Raw genomic sequence first — 23269 nt, 5'->3', positions numbered from 1 at the left:
TATATGATTGAAATGAGCAGAGGGACTATTGTGTGTGTGTGTGTGCCTGTGTTTCCTGCTTACCTCTCCAACTCAGTGCACCAGAGTATGTCTTCCTTCCCATTCATCAAGACAGGAAAATGCTGATCTTTCCCCTGTTTGATAGAGTTGGAGCGAGTAGTGATAGTACGCACCTTCCCAAACTGCGAGACAACAAATATACTTTAAAACTAATACCTTCAAAAAGCCAATTTGCAAGCAAGAGCTGCAGAGGGTAAAATATATTATATTACGGATCCCTTTAACATTGAATTATTCTATATTCTGTAGCCTCGATATCAAACCTTTGCCACTCTGCCATGCTCCAGACAGTCCTGCAGCTCCAGCTTGTCCATCCCAGAGGCACACAGAGGCCTGAAATAGAGAGGATGATAGGATCATTACATTATTTAGTCCTATACGCAGTTTTGATCTGTTATGATACACAGCATTTGTCATAAAGAATATGGATTTGGTCTTTTTGTAGATTATGCTGCAGATGTTAGCATAGATACTTCAGGTGAAACATACTGCATTAGCTGATATTTTTGTCCAAACATTTTCATTTTTGGTAAGTTATTAAGATTTTGCATAGGTTTAGTTTTAATTCATTTTTAATTCAATTCAACTTTATTTTAGTTTTGTCTATTTCCTTGTAACTTGGAAAAAGAAAAGATTCTATCTCCAAATCAAATCTCTAATTTTTCTCTAATTCCCAAATACTGTGTTTCCAAAATCAGTAATTAATAAATTGTATTCAGGCATTAAAACACAGTAAGATAATCGGTATTTTTTTCAAGAAAATTCTTGATTTTCATTCTGCAGACCAAAGCTAAATGTGACATCTCAAAATTAGATCATCCACTTTGGGTAGAGGCTCATGACTGACACCAAAATGCACCACCACTGAGAAGTCACACATGTCAATGTTTCTTTGAGGTGATGTGTTTACCTACCGGTTCATTCCTGGCAAGTTTCCCCAGAAGTATCGGGCACGGTGAGCAGCAGAGACCTCGATAGCATCGATCATCACAGGGTTGCACTGCAGGAAAACAATTCTTAGACACTGTCTAAGAAGACGAACTGAAGTATTTCTCCTGGTATACATCCCTCGTACCTGTATTAAGATATCAGCTGCCTATGCTCTACACCTTGTGTGACTCACCTCCAGGAACCGTGAGATGTCCCTCTTGTCGTTGACGCCCATGGCAACCACATTCTCGAACATCCAGAAAAACGGACGGTCTTCTCCTTCTTTGGGCTTGGCCTCGCTCAGCAGACGGTAAAACTCAAAGAACAATCTCCCTGTTCCTTCTGAAACAACAGAACGTAATTGGTGTCCAAAAATCATTAGCTGCCTACACAAATCCTTCAGTAAAGATCTCCCTAATAGATCTGACAGTGTAGACAGTGCTCAGTCTACATATGCATTATTACTTTTATTTCATTTAAAGCTTAACTATAATGTAAAGGACAGTCCATTTCATCTGGCTGTTACTTACCATAAAGGCCTTTCCTGGCAGGATTGACAATAGAGAGGTCATTGCAGGGACTTCCCCCAATCACCAGATCAAACGGACCCCACTCCTGAATCTGACAGAGACAACAGTGTCATCTAGTGTTAGACTGAGGGAGAGACAGTTACTGTGTGAGCACAAGAAAGAACAAAATCATGGATGGTAAATATGTATATTCTTTAACGATGAGAATTTAGTGCCTAAACTAATCCAATAGATATAAAAGATTCTTTTATGCCTGCAGATTGTAATTTTATGCAGGATTCATTTTAAATGAATGGTAGTTATCAGTTCAACTGGTTCAATATTTGTTTCAAGTATTTTCCAAAGTCAATAAATATATTTTAAATATGTGGCTCAGTTGGGTAAAGAGTTGGCCGCAAAGCACAAGATTATTGCTCGATTTTTTCTGATTAAATGTCCTTAGACAATACTGAACCTCAAACTAGCATCACCTTGAATGTAGCAGTTGTCCACAATAATTTCACCATATTAAGTATATTAAAATTAAAACAAGGTGCTATATCTGACATTAAAATCAAATATAGGGATGAATGGAATAAATAAAGATCATACACAGAGATAATATATAGAGCAGAGAAAAAAATAATTGTCCAAATATTCTTCGAGCTGCGTGACAGTTCTCTCCATATTAGATCCATGAACGGATGGATTTTTTGTGTTTATAAAATGTCTGAGAATACTACAAAATATCCAAATCAATGTTCAGTTTAAAAAAAGAGGACGCCAAGAAAACAACAATATTTAACACTCACAATGTCATTGCTACCTAAAAATAACCGATTGATTGAATTGAATAACTGCTGATTCTATTTTGTCAGTTTACTAGTCAGTTACTATTAACTCAAAGTACAACTACTAATTTAGCCCACCATCTAAACATCTGCTCACTCTTTGTCTACTTTGACCCTTTGGCATACAAAACCCTCCCTCCTCCTGCACATGACTCCTTTCACTGAAGACAATATGGAAAGAGAGGAGTGAAAGACATGAGGAGAAAAGAAGAAATAAGAAAGAGGGAGTGGAGGACAAAAAAGAGATGAAAAGACGACAGGAGGTGGAGGTGGGGTGCCATTAATAATCTCTAAAAGCTAACAGAGAGCTGGGGTGTAAACGGTCCCTAATTCATCCATGCACACACACACCACACAGACACACACCACACACAGGCTGGCAGCTGCAATGACGTGGTTCTAAGTCGAGGACAAAGAGAAGCTTCATTCTCTGTAAATACCCTCTGGAACCCTTTCACTTGTTAGTCACAGTGTGTGTGGGTGTGTGTGTGTATGTGTGGGTGAGAGAGAGTGAGCGAGATTTAATGAATGAAATGTCTGGATTTTGAGACTTTGAAGAGCTGACAGAGGGAACATTCCTCCCATTAATAAGTAGAACCACTACAGCATATTGAGTTGGTAAGTTTCTGATGGCAGAATACTATTAATACTGTGGATTCTTATTCGGAATTTTCCTTCCTTACATTTCTCCTGGTGATGTTCCTGACATCATGGACGTAGTCAATCTTTCCTTCATGTCTCACAACACCCACTGAGATGGAGTCCTCACACACCTCTGATGCCACATACTGATCCACCTTAAAGCCCAGGTCCCTTAGGACCAGGTACCCTGGGAACACAAACACAAATATGTTTTAGAGAAATGAAACGTGAAATTGTTTACTTTCTGCTTGTGTCATCATCCTTACACACACACACACACACACGTGCACGCACACATATTCTCACCAGTGGCAATGCCGTCAAACAGGGACAGAACTCTGATTGGTCGTCTCTGCTCTGCAGGCACTGCTGGGTAAATCTTTGGTTTCTCCTGGAAAATATGGGGGGAATTATTAGGAAAATAACAACAACTTTAGGAAAATGTGTAAAGTTGGATTACGCAGTGGCCTGTCAGTATAGAAGTGGTTAAAATCTTGAAAATGATCTGCACCTTTACCTGTTGATTTTTGACGCCAAGTCTCTTCGTTGTTGGTTTTTATTTATCGATTTATGGTTGTTGTTTTGTCATGATTTGCTGAAGGTATTTGGACTTTTGGACTCAATTATTAATGTTATCAGCAAAAATCAAGTCAAATTTCTTTAGGCAAGTACTTGCCATTCTACTTATTGAGCTCGTGTGCCTTTGAATTGATGTTGTTTTTCTCACTGCAGTTGTATTCTTTTGTTCATTTCTTGAAAACCATTAACAGTAGCAAAGTTCAATGTGTTTTAAATAGCATATGCATTCATGATTTATGTGTTTTCAGACATTACAAGTTGTAAAAAGAGAGTGACATCCCATCTCTACCAGTCATTATTGGGCTGTTTTAACCATGAATATGTTAGCGTTGGTAGACTTCTTTGAACCATATTTCTATATAACACAAATCTCTGTCTGGACTCGATTTGAACATGCATGTTTTTAATAGCAGCAAATTCGCTATTTAAATATTCAATCCAGAGGGGAGAAGAATGAGATTTCAACTTATCACTGCCTCTAATATTACAGGATGAAAAACGACTAATAAATACTGTTACTTTTTATAATTAGCATAATTTGTTTTACAATTAATTTCCTATTGTGTGGAAGAAATAGCTCTGAATTACTATGATGATAGGATAAAGCCCACTTTCTGTGGCGAATATTAAGCAGATGTTACTCATTGTTTTAACAGTTACTTACAGAAAAACACACGATTACTCACAAATTCCTGTCCATTGTCATTGCCAAAGAACTCCTGCAGCTTGATACTCCAGTCATGCCGCCGTTTAAGGATGCCGTACTGCAGTGGGGGCTGGCACATGTAGCAACGCCATGGGTCCAGATACCGAGCATTGTTAGATGCTCCAGGATTAACCAGGATGTCCAGGCAGTCCACACAGAAACACCTGGAGGAGAAGCAGTATAATGAATCGACACATACACACCTAGAAGCAGAAGTTGCATGGGTGGGATTAACTTTAACTCTACAGATCTCTCACATGCACAGTTTGGACACTATCCTTTAGTGGACTGTATGTGTTGTTTCTTTATGTGTGTCTGACCTGCAGCAATTAGCATTGCCACATAGCAGAACCTCTCGACCTCCGCAGCAAATGGTACAGTAAGACTGGTAACCGTCATCATCATACATGTAGGACATCTCCAGATACACGTCCTAAGTACACACACACACACACACACACAATTAGACATCAACAAATATGATATTACTGGATTATAATCGCCAATTATTGTGTTCATCACTTTAATTTTGCAGCTGCGACAATCTTATACACTGATTGGATGATCACATGTTTGAATGTAAAATTTAGAACGTGACTGAATTTTCCTACAGCTGGGAAGCTGTAAATTTCACACCGGGATGAATAAACTTTGATTTTATAAAACATATTCCGAAAAAGTAACTATAGTTATTCACTAAATGTACATTTGCCTCTGAAGTGTAATGACACCAAAGTAAAAGGAAAAGAGATAATTCACCTGGGGGAAGTGAGGAGTCACTATTATTACCTCATGTTTCTTTACCTCATTTCACATCTTGTTTTTGTCTCAGGCAAGTTTGCTTTGTGACCAATGAGAAACATACAGTGTCGCTCGCTATGTAAAATCTAGGTAAGAAAAATAATCGGAGAAGGAGGAAGAGTTGCAATTATCTGTAATGATTCCTGTTTCAGCCCTGTTCACTTTGGCCTCTCTTCTCATCTCCTGCCATTCTCCCTGCAGACACCCCCAACTCATTGGTTCGCGCTGGCATGTGAATACTGAATATCCCCTACAGACACTTTCATTTTATTTAAATTAACATCTACCATAAAGAACCTGTACTTGAACATTTTCCTTCCAGTAAAGTATACAAACATGTTTGTTATTCCTTCTAATACTTGTGTTTATGACTGTATCTTATTAATGAGTGTTGGATTTAGTTTAAAGGGGTTCGGGATTTTGAGACAAGGTTATGATGACAGAGAAATGAAAAGGCATTTGTATCGCTCTACCTTGCACGTTTGGCACAAGCCTCCTTCAAATAATGGGTGGAAAGTTGCTGCTCTCATCTTTCCACAAGACAGACAGAACTCTGCCAAAATACAAATGCAAAGACACACACAGATGAATCATCAGCCCCCCCAAAATACAAAGAAATGACAGTTATTCATTCCCAACGGTCCAGCCAAACAAGTGATGGGAGTGTAAAACGTTACCTTCTACACTTCTTTTATTCTTCAGAACTTCATTCGCCATTTGCTCTGTGGAAATGAACAGTGTAAAAAAAGCATGACAAATTCCCGTACAAACTGTTTTTGTAATGTCCAAACTCAAACACAGTGTCCACTCTCTTCTCTAACACAGCACTCTCAACAAAATAAAACTACTGCTAACAAAATTAAAGGTAATCAAAAATATCAAAAACTGTCCTGTTAGTTCATCTGTGTTGCTTCAGCCAAAAGAAAGCACAAAACTAATGAAAGCGGTGCTATTTAGCATTTTTCCACAACCTTGGCTTACCACAGATGCTTTAGTACAATTTCCAATTGACAATGTGTCTGATAAGTAGTTACAAGTTGAGCTGACATTCTTAATACTGTTGTGTCTCATGGTCTCTCACGTGAACCAATTCACTAAGTGCAGGTTGGTCTCTCTTAGCGGCAGGTCTAAAAGCAACAGATGTGGGGCTGACTTGTGCCGAAAGTGCAGGAAAGACCCCAAAACTAAGCATTGGCCAACCTCTGACTACCAGCTTAGTGTGTTATGATCTTTAAATAAATAATACATTATCTTACTGCTGGGGTGACGCTGGAACCCCTGACTACTGATAACAGTCAAATGTCCTCACAAAGTCATAGAAAATAAACTCAGATTGCAATAAGCATATTTGTCCAAAATACTTATGCCTATGAAAACTGTTAAATGAATTTGACCTCTACCTCTGCTGTAGGACTCCTCTGGGGCAGCCTTGCCCTTAAAGAGACTGACTCTGGTCCGCTTTGCACTGGGAAAATACTCTGGCAAAGAAACGTCGAGGACCTGGTGGTCCAGAGGGCTACCGTCTGCAGGGGGACCCACGCAAACAGATTGTGAGACACAATGTGCAACTATTCTGTGATGATCACCGTGTGGCTCGGATTCTGCTGTTTCGCTCACCAGCACTGTGTGTAGGTTTGAGCCCCTCCTCTCCTTTGGGCAGGAAGCCGCCATTGGCCCAGTCCAGCATGGGTTTGACCTGGTCCTCTGGATTGTCCGATTCACAGGGAGGAAATGTCTTCTCTGCTCGTGTACTGGCCATCTGAGTGAGAGAGGGAGAGAAGGTGATGGCAAAAATTAAGCGAAACTAAAGTGATAGAAAACTTTAGAATATATATATATATATATATATATATATATATATATATATAAATACCTACACACAGTGTGTGTATATATATATATATAAAATAAGGCCTCCAACAAACCACACCCACAGATATTGAAGGAAACACTTATAGTCATATAGGTTCATCTCAACCTTTTAACAGTGCAAACATTCACAAACCTACACTAAATAGTTGTTGACATGAAGTGAAATTAAGACATGAGAAATGTTCGTGCATAAAAGATACAGCAACAGAAATGACAATACAATAAAAGGAAATAAAAGTTTGGTTTGTTCTTGTAGAAATAAATAAAAAGGTTGTTCACAAGCTTCACTGCAAACTCTTGAAAAGCCATTTAAAACATCAGAAACCTTTAAAGATAAAAGATCAATCTGGAGTTAAATAATTTGACCATTTACAACAAAAAGACTAAATTTCCACCACAGAAACTTTAGATTTAGTGTTGATTTAGTGTTTGAACTTTAGATTTAGTGCATTACCAACACAGGTCTGAAAACGCTATAAAGTCTTCCAGTAATAGTGTTCTGGATGATTGGAGCATGTTAATTGGTAAACTGTGATTTTTTTCATGATTGGGTATAAAAGGAGGATCCGCTAAAGGCTCAGTCTTTACAAGCAAAAGATATGTTTGGTCTCAGCCCTATGATAAATAACTTCTTGAGCTTAAAAAATAAAACATTTCTGAACTCAAGATTGCAAATTTATATCTTTCACTATCATCATAATGTGAGCAGATTGAGGGACTCTGGGGAAATCTTAGTGCATAAAGGCAAAGGGTGGAAAACACTCTTTGTGTGTTTGGGAAACTGTCACGGTACTGTGATGAATACATCCACAAGGGCACTTTGAGGTCCTTTGGAAAACCAGGTTTGTATATTGAGATTTTAGAGAGACATGCTGTCAGCAAAGCAAAGTCATTTGTTGAGAAGCCAGTGGATGTTTGAATGAGGCATTAGCCTCATTCTGCATATACCACAACAGACACATTGGCTTTACAGACACAGAGTGTGTACTTGACTGGTCCTGCAGTCCACATCTGTCTGCTACTGAAACTGCATAGAACATCATGAAGGGGAGAATCAACAATGACCACAGACTGTTGAGCAGCTGATGTCTTGTATCCAGCAAGAACAAACAAATACTGCCAAACTGCAGCAATGATTAAAGAGTGTTGTTAAAATTAAAGTAAAAAAGAACAGGGACAATGGGAAACAAAACAGACAAAAACACACATCAACTAGATGCCTTTAAGCGAGCCAACACACACACACACACACACACAAAGACAGCCTTTCTACAACACAAACAAACCAAAAAAACGATGTTTTGGTGTAAACATGTGTAAATGCACTTCCAGTGAACTAGCGCATTCTTGGCAGAAAAACCACTGCATGTTTTTACAGACGATGAAACAAAATCAGCGAGTGACACCTTCTCAAGACACACACACACAGACACTCACACAAACGATGTTCTGTGCTGCTGCTGTATGTCGAGCCATGTTGCAAACAGCTACTGGTATAGTTTGGTACTACTCACATTAAAGCTCCTTTCAGACATGCACAGGCATTCTGACATTCTTCTAACTTTGTCAGGCTAAAATGGTACATGTGCAGTCTGTAGAATAGAAAATCCTCTTAGTACTTAAACTACATTAGACTAGTCTTCGAGTAAAATGTAATGGAAGCGTTAAAATACTCCAAAAACCTGATGAAATGTAAGTGTGTTTTTCTGGAAGGTGATCATACAAAGGCACTTTCTTTTACGGGACGTTATGATGTACATCACGTAGGATTTACATCACTTTGTGCATGTGTAGGGGCAGTGTGAAAGGCTGTAAGTGTGACTAGAGAAACCTGCACTTTCAATAATAACCCAGAACTAGAGTGAAATGGGTCTTTTGAGTTTGACCAATGAAAAACCCAGAAGCTCACCTCCAGTGCTTGGAAGATGGCCCTGCGGTAGGAGGCCAGCTTTGTGTAAGAAGCCTGGCTGAAGAACTTGGGGAAGGCAGTGATGGAGTCCAATTTGTCTGCTGAAACCTGGAGACAAAAACATGGCACCAAAAAAGTATTAGATCATTCATCCTCATTCAATTATTTCCCTCTTTTATTTTTGCTGCTTCAGTTCGTTTCTCTTTTTTCTTCACCTCAGAGAATTTGCCGTCTCCAAACCACTGCAGCCACCTCATGCCGTGACTGGCCTGCCGTTTGCCGGTGGCGCGCCACGTCACTACGATGCCGGGCCACCAGGAAAACCCCTTGATCTTCCCCCACACCAGTTCGCCGATGCCAAACCCTTTGTTGTCCTGGGAGTAGGAGAGAAGACACAGATGTAAGCAAGAGAGTAGAAGACCACAGCCATTCTGTCTTCAACACACAGGAAAACATATGTATATACTGTATATGCATCTGCATAGAACCAGGAGCAAGGGTAGAAAAGTGGATCAATTTAAGGGTCAAGTTACCAACTTGACAAGTTTCCTAAACGCTGCAGACGCAGGTATAGAGGACAACAGTCTTCTTAGTGAAACGAGAAGGAGATATGTATGGATGACAGAATAGGGGAATACTGAGAATAGAATAGAAAAAGACAAAGTTTGATTAATGGTTGGAATCCTGTAATAGTATCTGTATTAGGCAACAGCTGAAAACCCCTTACTTCAGTCATAGTGTAAAGAAAGAATATGTGTGTATATGTTAGTCTGCTGATGCCAAAAACTTTTTTTGTACTTTTACATAAAGATGTAAAAGAGAAAAAACTAAAGAGAGAACTTGAAAATTTAAAGGGAGAAACATTTCAACTACAGCTAAACTACCATGATGAGGGCATCACTCGGGAAAGAAGTTATTTTGAAAGAAACAGCGTCTAAAACTGTATAGCACGGTTTAACACTCCCAGCCCACACACCAAGATGTGTCGTGAGCAAAATATTCAGCACTACCTCCTCGGGTGCCGCCTCCGCCTGCCCACCGCTGCCACCAAGGGCATAGGTTAAATGCAGAGGACATGTAGTAAATGACAATAAAAGAACTGCTGCTTCTTCTCCTTAAAGCAATATTTTCAAAGAGTCAATTATGACAGAAGGTAGAAGTCAACGACTAATTTGATCATAGAAAGGTTTTGGCCTGGATTTCCAAAATGAAAGGATTGTTGGGAAAAAAATGAAAGTTTGTGAGCCCATTTTCTCCATGTCTCTGTAAGTATGGCCTGAACCATGATAAGATGTTCCTACAATACTAGATAAAGGTAAAGGTCAACCTCAGACTCAGCTCTGAAGAGGGGTTATTGATGCTCACCACACTGATAATGGTTACAAAATTATTTCTAAGGAGTTTGGACTCCCCTAGTTGACAGTCTGGCCGTGTACAAATGGAGAACGATTAACACCACTGTTAAGCTTGATTTATACTCGCTGTTCTCACCCATGGACAAGCACTTTAACAAGACTTGGATTGCTGTCATTTCAGCTATTCGGACACTTGCCAAATGTTTTGCTGCAACTTTAGATTTAGTTGTCAGCTCATGCATGAAAACAACCAACAATCCTGATTTCAAGCTGTTCTGTAAGTAGGAAATAGTTAAAATGCCTTCAAGCTGATGCGTAGGGGCAATAAACCAGAACATTTTGTTACAAACACTTAATGTTAATTATACTTAGTGATAATGTTTCACACTAAATTATGGATTAAGTGTAATGTTTCTGTCTCATTTTGTGTAATGTTTTTGTCCCTTGCATTTAATGTAAAGTGTGTAGTTTAACATGTACAAACCTTGCATGTAAAGATTATTAGAGCCCTGACCTTTGACCTGCATGTGGAGCAATAACAAGCAAGAGCAGAGTTTCCTGCATGGACCAGAATGTTAAGATTAAATGCCAAAATCTTAAGAGAATCAACACAAATCTAACAGCATTTGTCCACCACAGCAGGACTGTAAACCAGTCTGAAAGTACAGTTCTCTCCGTGTTCTCATTTACTCAGGTGTTTCCTTTATTTCTGAAGTTTGCTTTGCACTCCAGACTTTTGTACTTGTACTGAGTTGTACTAAGGAACACGCCAAATAACAAAGAATACTAGAAAACTAATTACAAACTTTTTTCTTCATCCCACTCTTTCTTTTAAATGTTTGGTGTGTAGGTTTGTTTGCAGGTGCCATTTCTATGCCCACAAACAAATCCCAGTAGAGCCCAGGCTATGTGATCCTTCAGTCACCTTAAGAGAGTAAACCTATTAGGCTTTGTAATGAAGTCTGGCTCCACTAAAGATGCTATGCTCCAATGAGTTATCGTGTACACACAGGTAAACACAGACGTAATGAAACACGCAGGTGAGGACATGCAGACAGATCTGATAAGAATATGTTTCCAAACACACACACACAGAGACACACACACACACACACAGAGGCCCTGCTGTGACGACTCGTGGTCCTCGTGACCTGAATGAAAACACTGATATGAAGGAAATACAGCCAGGATCTGTGTGTGTGTGTGTGTGTGTGTGTTTCTGTGGCCACCTGCACTAACACAAGGCCAGGTGGAGGAGGTTCTATAGCCTGTGCAGGGGGTTACCCTGCATCTCCTTCTCTCCCTGCCAGATTCCACTTCCCCTTTGGAAAATATTCTGTCTCCTGCACGCACACAGCTGTCTGACTCCCCCTCTGCCTCCTTTTTTTACGCTTTGCTCCTCCTTAGCCCTTCTACTATGAGTCCAGGATGTTTTTGAGGTGTATTTCTGGTATCTGTACATTTATTTCTAGACATTTATAGTATATGTGGTATAAAACCTGAACAAGGCCACACAGCTTATTTGAGGAAATTGCTCAGGTCTCCAAGGCTGAACAACCATTTACTATGAAGTTTTAAGATCGTTCCTGTATCTGAATGACGCAAGATATAAAGGTCATGACCCATCAGAATTTAGGAGAATACCTAAACCACGTGCAGAAACATCACAGATTTGTAAAATGTCAAAAATAATAAATGGTGTCGGACTCTAACTTCTGTCATGTCCTTATTTGTAACATAAATCATGTTGAAGCAGCACCACCCTTAGGTAAAATACTGACTGACTACTCTCCTTTCGGCGTATCCTGTGAGTTCAGGGTCGCCACAGCAGATGTTAGGGGTTCAGTGTCTTGCCCAGGGACACTTCGACATATAGCCAGGGCCGGGGATTGAACCACTCACCCCGTGATCTGTAAGCAACTGCCTTTACCAACTTTGCAGAATCACACAGACCTGACATCATTCCCCTCCCCAGCTGTGCACTGCCGATAGAAGCCCGATAGAAATGGGGGAGGGTTGAGTCAGGAAGGGCATCCGGCGTAAAAACTGTGCCAAATTAACATGTGGACACTGATCCGTTGTGGTGACCTTGAACTCACGGGATAAATGTATATTCAAAACACAAACTATAAGATGATGCCGTGACCTGCAAAATACTCTGTTAAGGAAAAGTGGAAATAGAAAAATAACACGGCTACAGATCATCGAGGTCAATTATCATAGACCTCGACTTTTTTCTGTGCTCTGGATTATTTAAATAAATCTTAAAGAGCTCTGAACATGTGAACATGCTCTGAACATTTCTGCATAAAGATAGGATCATTTCCAACAAAACTTAAAAGAGTGCGTGTAATTCTCTTGTCTGTGTAATTGTTTTTCTGTACCTGGTTTTGCGTGAAAATCTGATCACATTTTAGATCATATTTATGAGAGAAAATTCCAAAATCCAAACTTTTATGCCCAAATGCATGCAGAGGTGATAGTTAAGCTAACAAGGCTCTTCACAACAAACTTTGCAGCTAAAGAATGTGACAAATCAAGTTGTAGATATACTGAACTAAAATTTCTACTAGTAAGAATGTCATTGTGGACGTATTTATTTATTTTTTTATTTTATTTTTTTGCTACTATGGAGATCTAAAATTTAATTACAGATTGGATTGTGATTTGATTTAATGTTCAACATGTTGAGTTGTTGTCTGAGCAGCTTTTGAGTCACACCCATCCACTCTCATATTATAGCCACGGCTCACTGCTCTGCTTGGTCCACCAGCAGGTTTCCACAAGCTGGCCAATCCAAAATAGAGTGGACTCCGGTCTTGGGGCTGGGACGTCTTTTAACTGTAGGGTCAGCAATTCAGTTCATTGCTCCTCCTGTCATTTGTCAAAGTGGCTTTAATCAAAACACTGAAGCCCAGGCTAGTTGCTCATAGTGGGTTGAGTCAGTTTCATGGCTGCTTGTGTGCATGTAAATGTGGGAATGAGAAGCAGTGTAAAGCACATTGGAAACTGACAGGTAAAAAAAGCTCTATTTTTAAGTGCAGACCATTTACCAATGTAATCTTCAATTAGAAGTTTCTGTGGTCCAAAGTTCTTCACACACGCTTTCTCTTCCACTAACGCAAGCACAGAACACGCATGCTACATGCTTGTCAGCTGCATATGCTGCCCAGACGTTAACTGATGCAGCAGTTGGTCTTTGACGCCAGCTTGATGTGTCTTAGGTCTTAAGAGGTGAAGAAAAAAACTGTGCCAACATGCAGACAATGATCCACTGTGGTGACCCCAAACTCACGGGATAAGCCGAAAGGACAAAAAAAAAAAGAACAAGTACTGTATGACCCAACATGAGTGTTGTAAATTTTAGTAGAGAATATTTTATTTTAAAACAAAAAGGAAAATAAGACCCTATTTAAATCTGAAGGGCTGTATTCTGAAACGAGTGCCTAATTTAACTCCATATTTGAAGTCTGTTGTTAGGACAGTATTTTTAGAGCTGTTTTGACACATGCACTGCAAAGCTGAACATCTCTCAACTTTACCCAAATGCAAATGTCTGTAGGATGGTCCCTGGACACGACAACTCGGGTGTGATTTTAAAAAGTTGTACTTTTTTTTTTTGTCTGTTTGTTTCCAGATTGATACTACTAAATAACTGCCCAATCACATATAAACTTCCTGGTCTCTAACATTGTTGTGGAGGAATTTCGGCTGATTCTTTATAACTTTTAGCTTTCTTTAATTGGGTTGAGGTTTTGACTTTCACTAGGCCTTTCCAAATCCTCGATTGTTTTACTGCTTTTACTGATTCTGATATCGATTTACTGTACTTCAGATATTTATCCTTTTGCATGATTAATTTGGACCAAACCTTAGTTGTTGGACAGATGGCTTCACATTTGCCTCTAGAACATTCTAGTATATAGGGGACTTTATTGTCGACTCAAGGACTGTAAGGTGTCCTGGGGCTGTACAGCAAGCCCACATAATCCCCTCGACTTCTGTGCTTAACAGCGGTTATGAGGTGTTTCTGCTGAAATGCTGTGTTGGTTTTCACCAAACGTGAACCTGGGCAAAAAGTCCAAAAAGTCCACTTTGGTCTCAAATGTCTTTTGGTTTGCTCAGATGTAGTTTTAGGCAGACGACGCTTTCTCCTGGAAAATCATCCAAACAAACTGCACTTGTACTTTGTTACTCTCCCCCACTGAATAAAAGCATTCTGCTCTGATCTTGTCCACAGATGTGCAAAGATCAGAGAGGAAAAGGTGCATTTTTAAACACATTCAGCACTTGCAGAAATTGTTTTTGTTTAATTTTTTTCTTTGAAGATTTTCCAGGTCATCAGTCAGCCCACATAATCCTATTTACCTAATTCACTCCCCTCTGTCCTTCTTCTCTGAAGTCTCATTTGTCATTGTCTCCAGCACACACAGTATGAGCACACACACACACACACACACACATATACACACACAGGTCTTACATTATACTCTGGCTGAGTTTCAGAGCTGGATGAGGTGCTGCTGCTCTGGGCGGAGTCTTTGGAGTCCTGTTCAATCAGCTCTAGACATGGGGCCTCAGGAACCCCACTGGAGACAACCACGACTGTCTGAGGGCCATCAACACGCTGACAGAGAGAATGAAAGGTTAGTTTAAGGTAAAGGCAAAGGAGCTACATTCTTGAAAACACACTGGTAACAAACCAAAACATGAAAAGCTGTTTCTGAATGACCTGAGGTCAGAGGAAAGAGCCGGAGTCAGTTTTCTGCAGTTCTGTTCTGACAGCAGTTGCCTCATACCACCGTTAATGCGTGTCTGCAGATGTTCTCATACACAGATCAGATCTCCACCACACATAGAGTCACACTAACTATGCTATTAATCTCTACAGCTCCTTCAGAGGCAGTCTGTAGAACATCAGTCATGTCCATTCAACAGATAGACACAGAAGTTATGACAGAAGAGTTCGTTTGGATATGATTTTCATGAAAAAACATACTGTAAAAAAGGATTTTCAAAAAAGAATTTAAGAAAATGGTGGTGTCATTGCTTATTCTCATACACTGCTTTATAGATACACTAGGATGTGGGAAAGGAAAACAGAGTTGAAGTTACTGCACAGTCCATTACTTTTCCTTGTGTTGCAGCTTCTGATTTAGGTTCTCTGAAATTTTCTAAATCTGGATTCGACCTGAGGTAGGAGATTTAAATAGGGAAGCACAAAGGAGGTAGTTAAGTAAGGTAATTAAAATGTAAATAGAAATACACACAAGAGAACTGGAGCAGCCAAAAAGAAAACATATAATGGTTTATTGCTTTCAATGATTACCGATTTCCAAAGAATCAGCATTTCTGCATCAAGAAAATAAACTGATAGATGTGACTTGTGTGTGTGTGCTTATTTATTTACCAGTAACATGCTCTGCTCCTGTTTGCGGTTCTGTTTACGAGGTTTGGATTGTGTGTGTGTCTTAAGTCCAGCCTGGAAGATGGTTCTTGGTCGAGGTCTCTGTCTCAAACCTAACTGAGATGCTCCTGAAGATTTTTCCTGTGAACAGACACACACACACACACACACACACACACCCACACACACACACACACACACACACACACACACAAACTGGATTAAAAAAGAGGAGTAAAAGTCGCATTCCTACTTCCCCTAAGATGATTTATTATCCACAAAGGCAAGAGCGTCTCTGTAGTCACACCTCGCTATACGAGTCCCAGGTACTTCCCTCCTCCACTGGCCTCTTCCTGCTCCTCTTCCTGCTTCCCCTGGAACACTGATTGCCATCTGGAAAGAAAGACATAGTATAGAGCAGGAGGTCAACAGACAGTTAGACAGATGGTGGAAAAGAAACCGAATATTTTCAAGAGATTAAGTAGCAGAACAGTGCCTTATTGTCAGTTGTTCAGTTTCTGAATGGTGCACCTTACATTTCGAGTGAAAGCCCTTAAAGGGTCAAATTGTAGCCTTTGAAATGTTTGGCTTAAAGATGTCAGAATGACATGCGTTCGATACCCCCACTTTAAAGACAATGGAGGAGATCAGTGTTAATAGATATACAGAGAAGGCAAACAGGGATTTTCCATCCACCCATTTATTATCTATAGGCACTTATCCTGTTCAGGGTTGTTGGGAGCTGGACCCTATCCCAGCTGTGACTGGGTGAGAGGCAGGGTACAGCCTAGACAGGTAGCCAGCTAATCTCCGTCTACCCTAACTAGGGGAAACCCATTCAAGCACGGGGAGAACATGCAGACTCCACAAAGAAAGGATTCAAACAGGGAACCTTCTAGTTGTGAGGTGGCAGAAGTAACTACCTCTCTACTGCACTGCCTCAACTAGGGATTTTATAATGTTAAAAGTAAAGTTTGCCAGACTGAAGACAATAAAGGTGATGGTGGATGCAGTACCTGCCTGCATACATACAAGTGTGTGCTGGTGTCTCCAAAACATTCAACAATAAACAGTAAATATAAAGAATTTATATATGTTTATCTTTTACATTTAGTTTCTTGAAGACATAGTCCATGGTTCTACAGCATTATTTGCTACAACAAAAACATTACTAAGTAATTGGTAAGTAAAGAAGTCAGAGGAATCAAAAAAAAATGAAGAAGCTCTTAGTAGTAATTGCAAAAAGCAACATGAAAATTGGTGCAGCTTTTCCATATCTTATCGGTCACAACTAATCTTTGTTACTTGATGTTCTGTTGTGTCTTTGTTCTTGTGTTTACAATCCTTACATTTCTTTTAGTTCAATTTGTATGAAAGTAAATTGTAGCCAAGAGATTTGAGAGCTACTCAGTTTGTTAAGGAGCAAGCAGGCTTGGACTTATAAGGATTTGTAAGGGTGGAGTCAGATTAAAGCAGGAGGTATGACAGAAATGGAAGTCTAACAGAAGAGCAGCTACTATTTTCCTGCCGCTTTTGCCAGTTCTCAAACCCCTGGCCATAAATTCACTGAGGTGTGAGTGTTACCTTTTCAATTTGACACGTTTCATAAAAGTTTGGAAAGTGACATTTTTTAACTTGAAAACATTAAGAAGGCTTACATGGTCATTTCTGGGCCTAATGTTTGTCCATTACCTGTATGAACAGGCTGGATTTACTCTAAAGTGATCCAACCTTATGTGTGAGTCAGAAAATAAGTGTTTTAATAAGTTCTTTATAAAATAACATTATTTTTAATCTTAATATTAATATTATTCATAGTAGTACAGAATTAAGATATTCTGATGTATGAACTTTAATTTAGTCTATATCTTACATGACGGCTTGTTATAACAAGAAAAAGGTGCAGTCAGTGCCACTAAGACACTGTAGCCTACAGCAACCAAATAACATGATTAATCTATGTAGCAAGAAAGCTTTTTTCTGTATACTTTTACTTTAAAAAAGACAGGATTCCGGATGTGTGTGTGTATCCTGCTGCAGCTTGCTAGTCAAAACTGGCCATCAAGCAACCTACTTTGACAAGCTGCCAAAACACCTGGGGAAAACCAAGAGAGCAGACACAGGCACGAGCAAGTGCATTGTTGGGATTAGCACACTGTGCTTTTATAAATCCAAGCCTGCTTGCTTGTAAATGTTGACTTAGAAACTGGATCTTTCCGTAGTTGCTATTGTTGCTGCTTTGACCATGGGCATGAATGAAGTTAGTGCATATTTACTGAAGCAAACCCTTACTGCTGAGGTCAGATGACAACAATCATTCTCCAGAATCTTGGACTATATCTTTAGATTTCACTATAAATAAGACTTTAATGAAATAACTGTTTACTACTTATAAGTAGAAACAATGTCTTCACATGTATTAGTTAAAATAATACAATGAAAAAGATATGCAGTTAATACAATAAATCAAATAACCACCCACATTCCCTGAAACAGTACAGACAGTAAGTCCTCTAAGTGGCAGCTATGACCCTAGAAATGATTGTAGGAGTTACAGTTGATTTCCATCTACCTTAATTAGCTGCACTGTCCTTTTCACAGAGAATAAAGTGTATTGTCAATTGCTGGACAATGTTAATGTTTACGTTACCTTGAGGTGAGGCAGCATCTCCGTTCTGTTTAGGGCTGAAAGGGGAGGGTGGTTCGGCTGCCGTCAGAGGGCTGTTCTCATTGGTCAGCTCCACACCATTGTCGTTTTCTCCCTCACCTGGAGGTGTGTCTCCATTGACCGCCGCCTGCGGATGAGGAGAAGATTTGGGTCCAAACTCAGAGACAAACATGCCACAGATAACACACGATGCGATGATGCATTTGATGCGTTTGAGAAGTACCATTGATGTCAACATCATACCCACTAATAAACATGACATTCAGATGATTGGCAACATGTGCAGACAGGAACTGTTGAATCATGGATGATCATCAGAACCATCTGATAACTTTCCAACTACAGTACTTCACTTCTTCTACGACCTTCTGGGACACGTTCCAATATCAATGTGTTGCTTTACTTGTATTGCATATTGTGGACTGTTTTAACAACACTGATATGAGCAAACAACCTAAACCAAAGTTGTTTTCAGTGAGACAAATGACTTTAATTTATAGCTTCTGGGCATGAACTTCTATGGAAACATTTAGCCTACCGCTCCCTTTCCACTGGGTGTTGCTTCTGTTAATGAAATATGCTCTTCCCCTGCTCATGTCAAAGTAATTGAAAAGGTTCAAAGATTACAAAAAAGCACTGACCTTGCTTCAGAGCCAAAATAATTTAAAAAAATAACATGTCAGACACTGTTAGGCATGCCCACATGTGCAACATCACCTGATGAATCTGACTCATCCCAAACACTAGTGAAACCTTATATGAATAACACAGCAGATGACTGAGAGGCGTTAGCTAGAAAATGACGGTGAGGGGTTTGTTTAGACAGAGCTGCATGTTTGCCACAAGGCTCAGTGAACTAGAAGGATCAGCTCAGTGCCTGAAGGTGGGCAGGCAAACTTGTATTAACGTTTCGATCTGCATCACTTCATCTCTCACCTTATGTAAAGCGGAGCTGCCATGTGCATTTCTTTAGCAACCATGCTCAGTTCTGTTTGGACTTGAACCTAAGTTACGTGAAGCATTTATTCTAGCTTATCCATACCCTGTCCATACAGTTTAGAAGATGACTGAAAACAAAATATGCGAAGAGATGATGATACTCAACAACACTTAGTAAGATTTAGGCCTCTGTATGTTTTTATACCTATATTCTATGTCATTATCACTGTATGAAATAATGTGAAAGGAGCAGAGTCTGCTATTTATGCACTGGATTTAAATGACGTATGTAACCAACGAAACAACAAGTTACACAAATGCAGCTACGCAAATAGTTCTGTAGAATTCATGTACCTTTAAAGAATAACTTTGGTAATTTTCTAAATTATACAATCAGTCCAGGAAGTTGCTAACCTCTTTGACCCTGATTTCAAAACAGCTTTAAATAAAAAATTGAAGGCATGATGTTCAATGTTGTTAGTGGTTAGACCCCAAATCTAGGAAGTCAGTTAGAAGAGAAGTAGAAATTCTGGATAGAGTTAGATGAAGTGGTGCAGAGCATCCCCAGAGGTGAGAGAGTGGTGATTGGTGCAGATTTCAATGGACATGTAGGTGAAGTGACAGCTACACTACACTACAGCTAATGTGATCAGGGAGACAGGTAGAGGTGAGAAGAAGAGAGAGTAGAGTAGAAGAGGTGACTGGTGTGGAGCAGGAAGTAGCAAAGATTAGTAAGAGTGAAGTGAGGAGGGTGTTGAAGAGAATGAAGAGTGGAAAGGCAGTTGGTCCTGATGACAAACCTGTGGAGGTATGGAAGTGTCTAGGAGAGGTGGCAGTAGAGTTTCTGACCAGTTTGTTTAAGAAGGTCATGGAGAGTGAGAGGATGCTGAGGACTGGAGGAGAAGTGTACTGGTGCCAATTTTTAAGAACAAGGGAGATGTGCAGAGCTGTGGCAACTACAGTGGAATAAAGCTGATGATCCAAACAATAAAGTTGTGGGAAAGAGTAGTGGAAGCTCGGCTAAAGAAGCAATATGGTTTCGTGCCTAGAAAGAGTCCAACAGATGCAGTATTTGCTTTGAGGATTCTGATGGAAAGTAAAGAGAAGGTCATAGGGAGTTGCATTGTCTATTCATAGATTTAGAGAAAGTATATGACAGAGTATTTGGCTCCATCCATCTTCCATGATGCTGCCACCACCATGTTTCGTGGTGGGGATGGTTTGTTCAGGGTGATGTGCAGTATTAGGTTTCTGCCAAACGCACCGTTTCTGCATTTCTCTTGGCTGCTTCTCTGATTAATGCTCTCCTTGTCCAGCCTGTCAGTTTAGGTGGACGGCCATGTCTCGGTAGGTTTGCAGTTCATTCTCTAGATGTGCAAAGCTGGTAGAGACATACCACTAAAAACTTGCAGCTGTAAGTAAAGCATAAGCTGGTTTTACAAAGTATTGACTCAGGGGGGCTGAACACGAATGCACACCACACTATGAATATTTGTAAAAAATGTTTTTAAAGCATTTATTATTATCACTTCACTTCAAAATTATGTACCACTTTGTGTTGATCTATCACATAAAATCCCAATAAAATACATTTACATTTGTGGTTGTAACGTGACAAAATCTGTTCAGGCGTATGAATACTTTTGCAAGGCACTGTATATCCTCCAGAGAAGGCCTTTGTTTCACCCTGGCCAGAATTGGCTCATGTGGGGTCATAAAGGTGTAACAGTTATGACCCTAACCCCCTAATCCCCTAAAATGGGGATAGGTGTGTCACACATCCACCATCTTGGTGGATGTATGAAATGCTCTTACTCTTCCCTGGGATGGATGAAAGTGGAGCATGGAAAACGGGAGACACAATGTGCCTGAGGCCTCCTCCTTTAAGAGAAGGATTCTCCATGAGCCTCAGGGGTACTTGGAGCATAAAAGGGACTAATCTGCTCTCAATTTGTACGAAGCCCTGTCCACTCACTTGCACAAGTTGGTCAAGTATTGTGAATTTGAAGTAGTGCTGAGATCCACAAATTTTCCTGTGACTAGTGAGCCAGGCCTACTGGTGAATTAGAAAGCATCGGCCTGTGCCGTGACGAAGACGTCACTAAGTTATAAGTTCTTCCACTTTACCAACCTCGTGCCAATAGTAAATAAAATCTCCCTGCTAATCTGACTTTCTGACTGACTAGCATTTACACTAACACAAGTATTCTCAAAGTAATACTCTGGCAGCTTTTTTTATGTTATAGGAGTCATTATAGGATGTATTAAGATAAGCTTATCGTAAGATTAGAAACAGAGGGAAACATGTTATGTAATCCTGCAAAATGTAAACATTACAGCCTCTAATGGCTATAAATGTTTTTAGCTTTTTTCAACTCTGAAATAACTGAAGAAACTGTTCTAAAACTTGTAGTACTACAAATTAGGGCTGTATCAAGACAAGTGACTAAAAGGTGTAATCAAAAGAGGAGAGAGAGCGAGAGAGAGAGAGAGAAAGAGAAGGAGCAGCTGGAAAACAGATGGAAAATTGTGAGATTCTGCTGACTTTTTAAAGCACTTCAGAGCTACTCGAATCTGAAGCTGTTTGTGATTGTTCAATGTCATTAAACAGGGAATGCATGTGGTGTGTGTGTGTGTGTGTGGCACGCGTGTTTGCAATGCCAAATTTCCCCTATAATAAATGAACTCTGTGAACTTGTGCACAGAGTGTGTGCTTAAGATGCTTGAGAGTGAGATCTGCTTCCAGGGTTAAAGAGAGAAAAAGAGAGGAGAGGGTCAGCAAGTTCAGCAAAACATTGAAAAAACACTAACCACAAACTCCCCAGTTCGCACTTTAAAAGTGTATCTACAAAAAATGAGTGTTTCTGCTCTTAAAACATCAGTAAATGTCAGAAATGGAATTACATTAAATAGCATTTCATCAGTCCATCTAATTAGGATGTAGAAGTACTAAGTAAGCATTGAAACCTATACATGAATTATTCAAACTAATAGCAAACTCTGCTTCTTCGTGTATTAATTAACAGTGATTCTATAAAGAAAGAATTTCTTTTTTTAATTTGTGGAATATAATATACTGTAGGACTGGGTGATATAACTGCTCTGTATCTTTAACGGAAAGTATTAATAAGCATTTAAAGTTGGAACATTGTATTTGTTAAATAGAGAACCTACCAACTGTGACATTTTAATTCATGCATATTTTGGATTGAAGAGAAACATATAGCCATTCATATTTATCTAAATGCTATCTTACTTACTTCATTTTTCGCGCACTCCTGAAAGTAGAACAAGCCACACACTTACATAAAATTACTACATGTATAAAAAAAGTATATCTTATACGGTTAAACCCTCAGCATCTTAAAATACAGCTAAAAACAAACACATTTTAATTACTATTATTGGCTCAATCACTTCTACTCGAGATTGAAAACGCTAAATTCTATGAACAGATAAATATACACAAATTTAATTGTATCATGATATACAAATATCAAGAAATGTATCAACTGTATATTGGGATATTGATGAAATTATGTATTTTTTTAGACTATAGACTATTGCACAAAAACAAGAAAAGCGCCACTTACATTTTTTAATTTTTCCCAGTAGTTATTTGCACTTTTCCTTTACTATGTAGTGACTGTAAAAGTTTGACTACAAGTTCTCTTGCTTGAGGGAAAATTGGATTTTGTTGCACATTTTTTATGTTTTATTAGTGAGAGCATTTTGCAAACAAATGTTGTTTTGAGCAGTGAGTTTCTGTTTCGTCCCTGTGTGTCAACTGTTTTGAAAATGTCATTTCAGAGTGAACACAAATGTCAAAGGAAATTAGGAAAAACTGTAAAATTATGTTTTTCTTGGACACATCAGGAGTCAGAGCAACACTTTTCCTCTAAACCATGTCTATCCAACCACTAGTTCCCCCACCTGCAACTGAATCTTCTTGTCATGTTTCAGAAAATGAGGACAGAGAGCAGAAGGATCAATCAGAGTTAAGAGTGAAAAGGCTGTGAGTGAGGGGTTTGTGGAGGTGAA

General features: G+C 39.4%; 1 protein-coding gene across 2 annotated transcripts in view; it reads right to left on the bottom strand.

The window, feature by feature from the left end:
* dnmt3bb.1 (DNA (cytosine-5-)-methyltransferase 3 beta, duplicate b.1) overlaps positions 1-23269 on the bottom strand; it is a 45080-nt gene that overhangs the window by 3359 nt on the left and 18452 nt on the right. The window contains exons 3-21 of one of the 2 annotated variants that reach the window (XM_067527997.1): positions 18272-18416; positions 15929-16014; positions 15625-15762; positions 14698-14841; positions 9075-9233; positions 8860-8967; positions 6696-6837; positions 6479-6601; positions 5756-5800; positions 5552-5631; positions 4598-4710; positions 4258-4441; positions 3299-3383; positions 3034-3179; positions 1521-1611; positions 1184-1332; positions 975-1060; positions 324-393; positions 64-134 (exon numbers count right to left, since the gene is read on the bottom strand). In XM_067527997.1, the coding sequence (XP_067384098.1) occupies positions 64-134; positions 324-393; positions 975-1060; positions 1184-1332; positions 1521-1611; positions 3034-3179; positions 3299-3383; positions 4258-4441; positions 4598-4710; positions 5552-5631; positions 5756-5800; positions 6479-6601; positions 6696-6837; positions 8860-8967; positions 9075-9233; positions 14698-14841; positions 15625-15762; positions 15929-16014; positions 18272-18416 (2165 nt within the window). Of the gene's footprint in view, positions 1-63; positions 183-323; positions 394-974; positions 1061-1183; positions 1333-1520; positions 1612-3033; positions 3180-3298; positions 3384-4257; positions 4442-4597; positions 4711-5551; positions 5632-5755; positions 5801-6478; positions 6602-6695; positions 6838-8859; positions 8968-9074; positions 9234-14697; positions 14842-15624; positions 15763-15928; positions 16015-18271; positions 18417-23269 lie in introns of both variants that reach the window. The other variant, XM_067527995.1, reaches the window with a different exon arrangement.

Source organism: Channa argus, chromosome 13 (assembly GCF_033026475.1).
Source record: "Channa argus isolate prfri chromosome 13, Channa argus male v1.0, whole genome shotgun sequence".
NCBI lineage: Eukaryota > Metazoa > Chordata > Actinopteri > Anabantiformes > Channidae > Channa > Channa argus.
The sequence above is the reverse complement of the archived record's forward strand: the minus strand, read 5'-3'. Positions and strand labels throughout refer to the sequence as shown.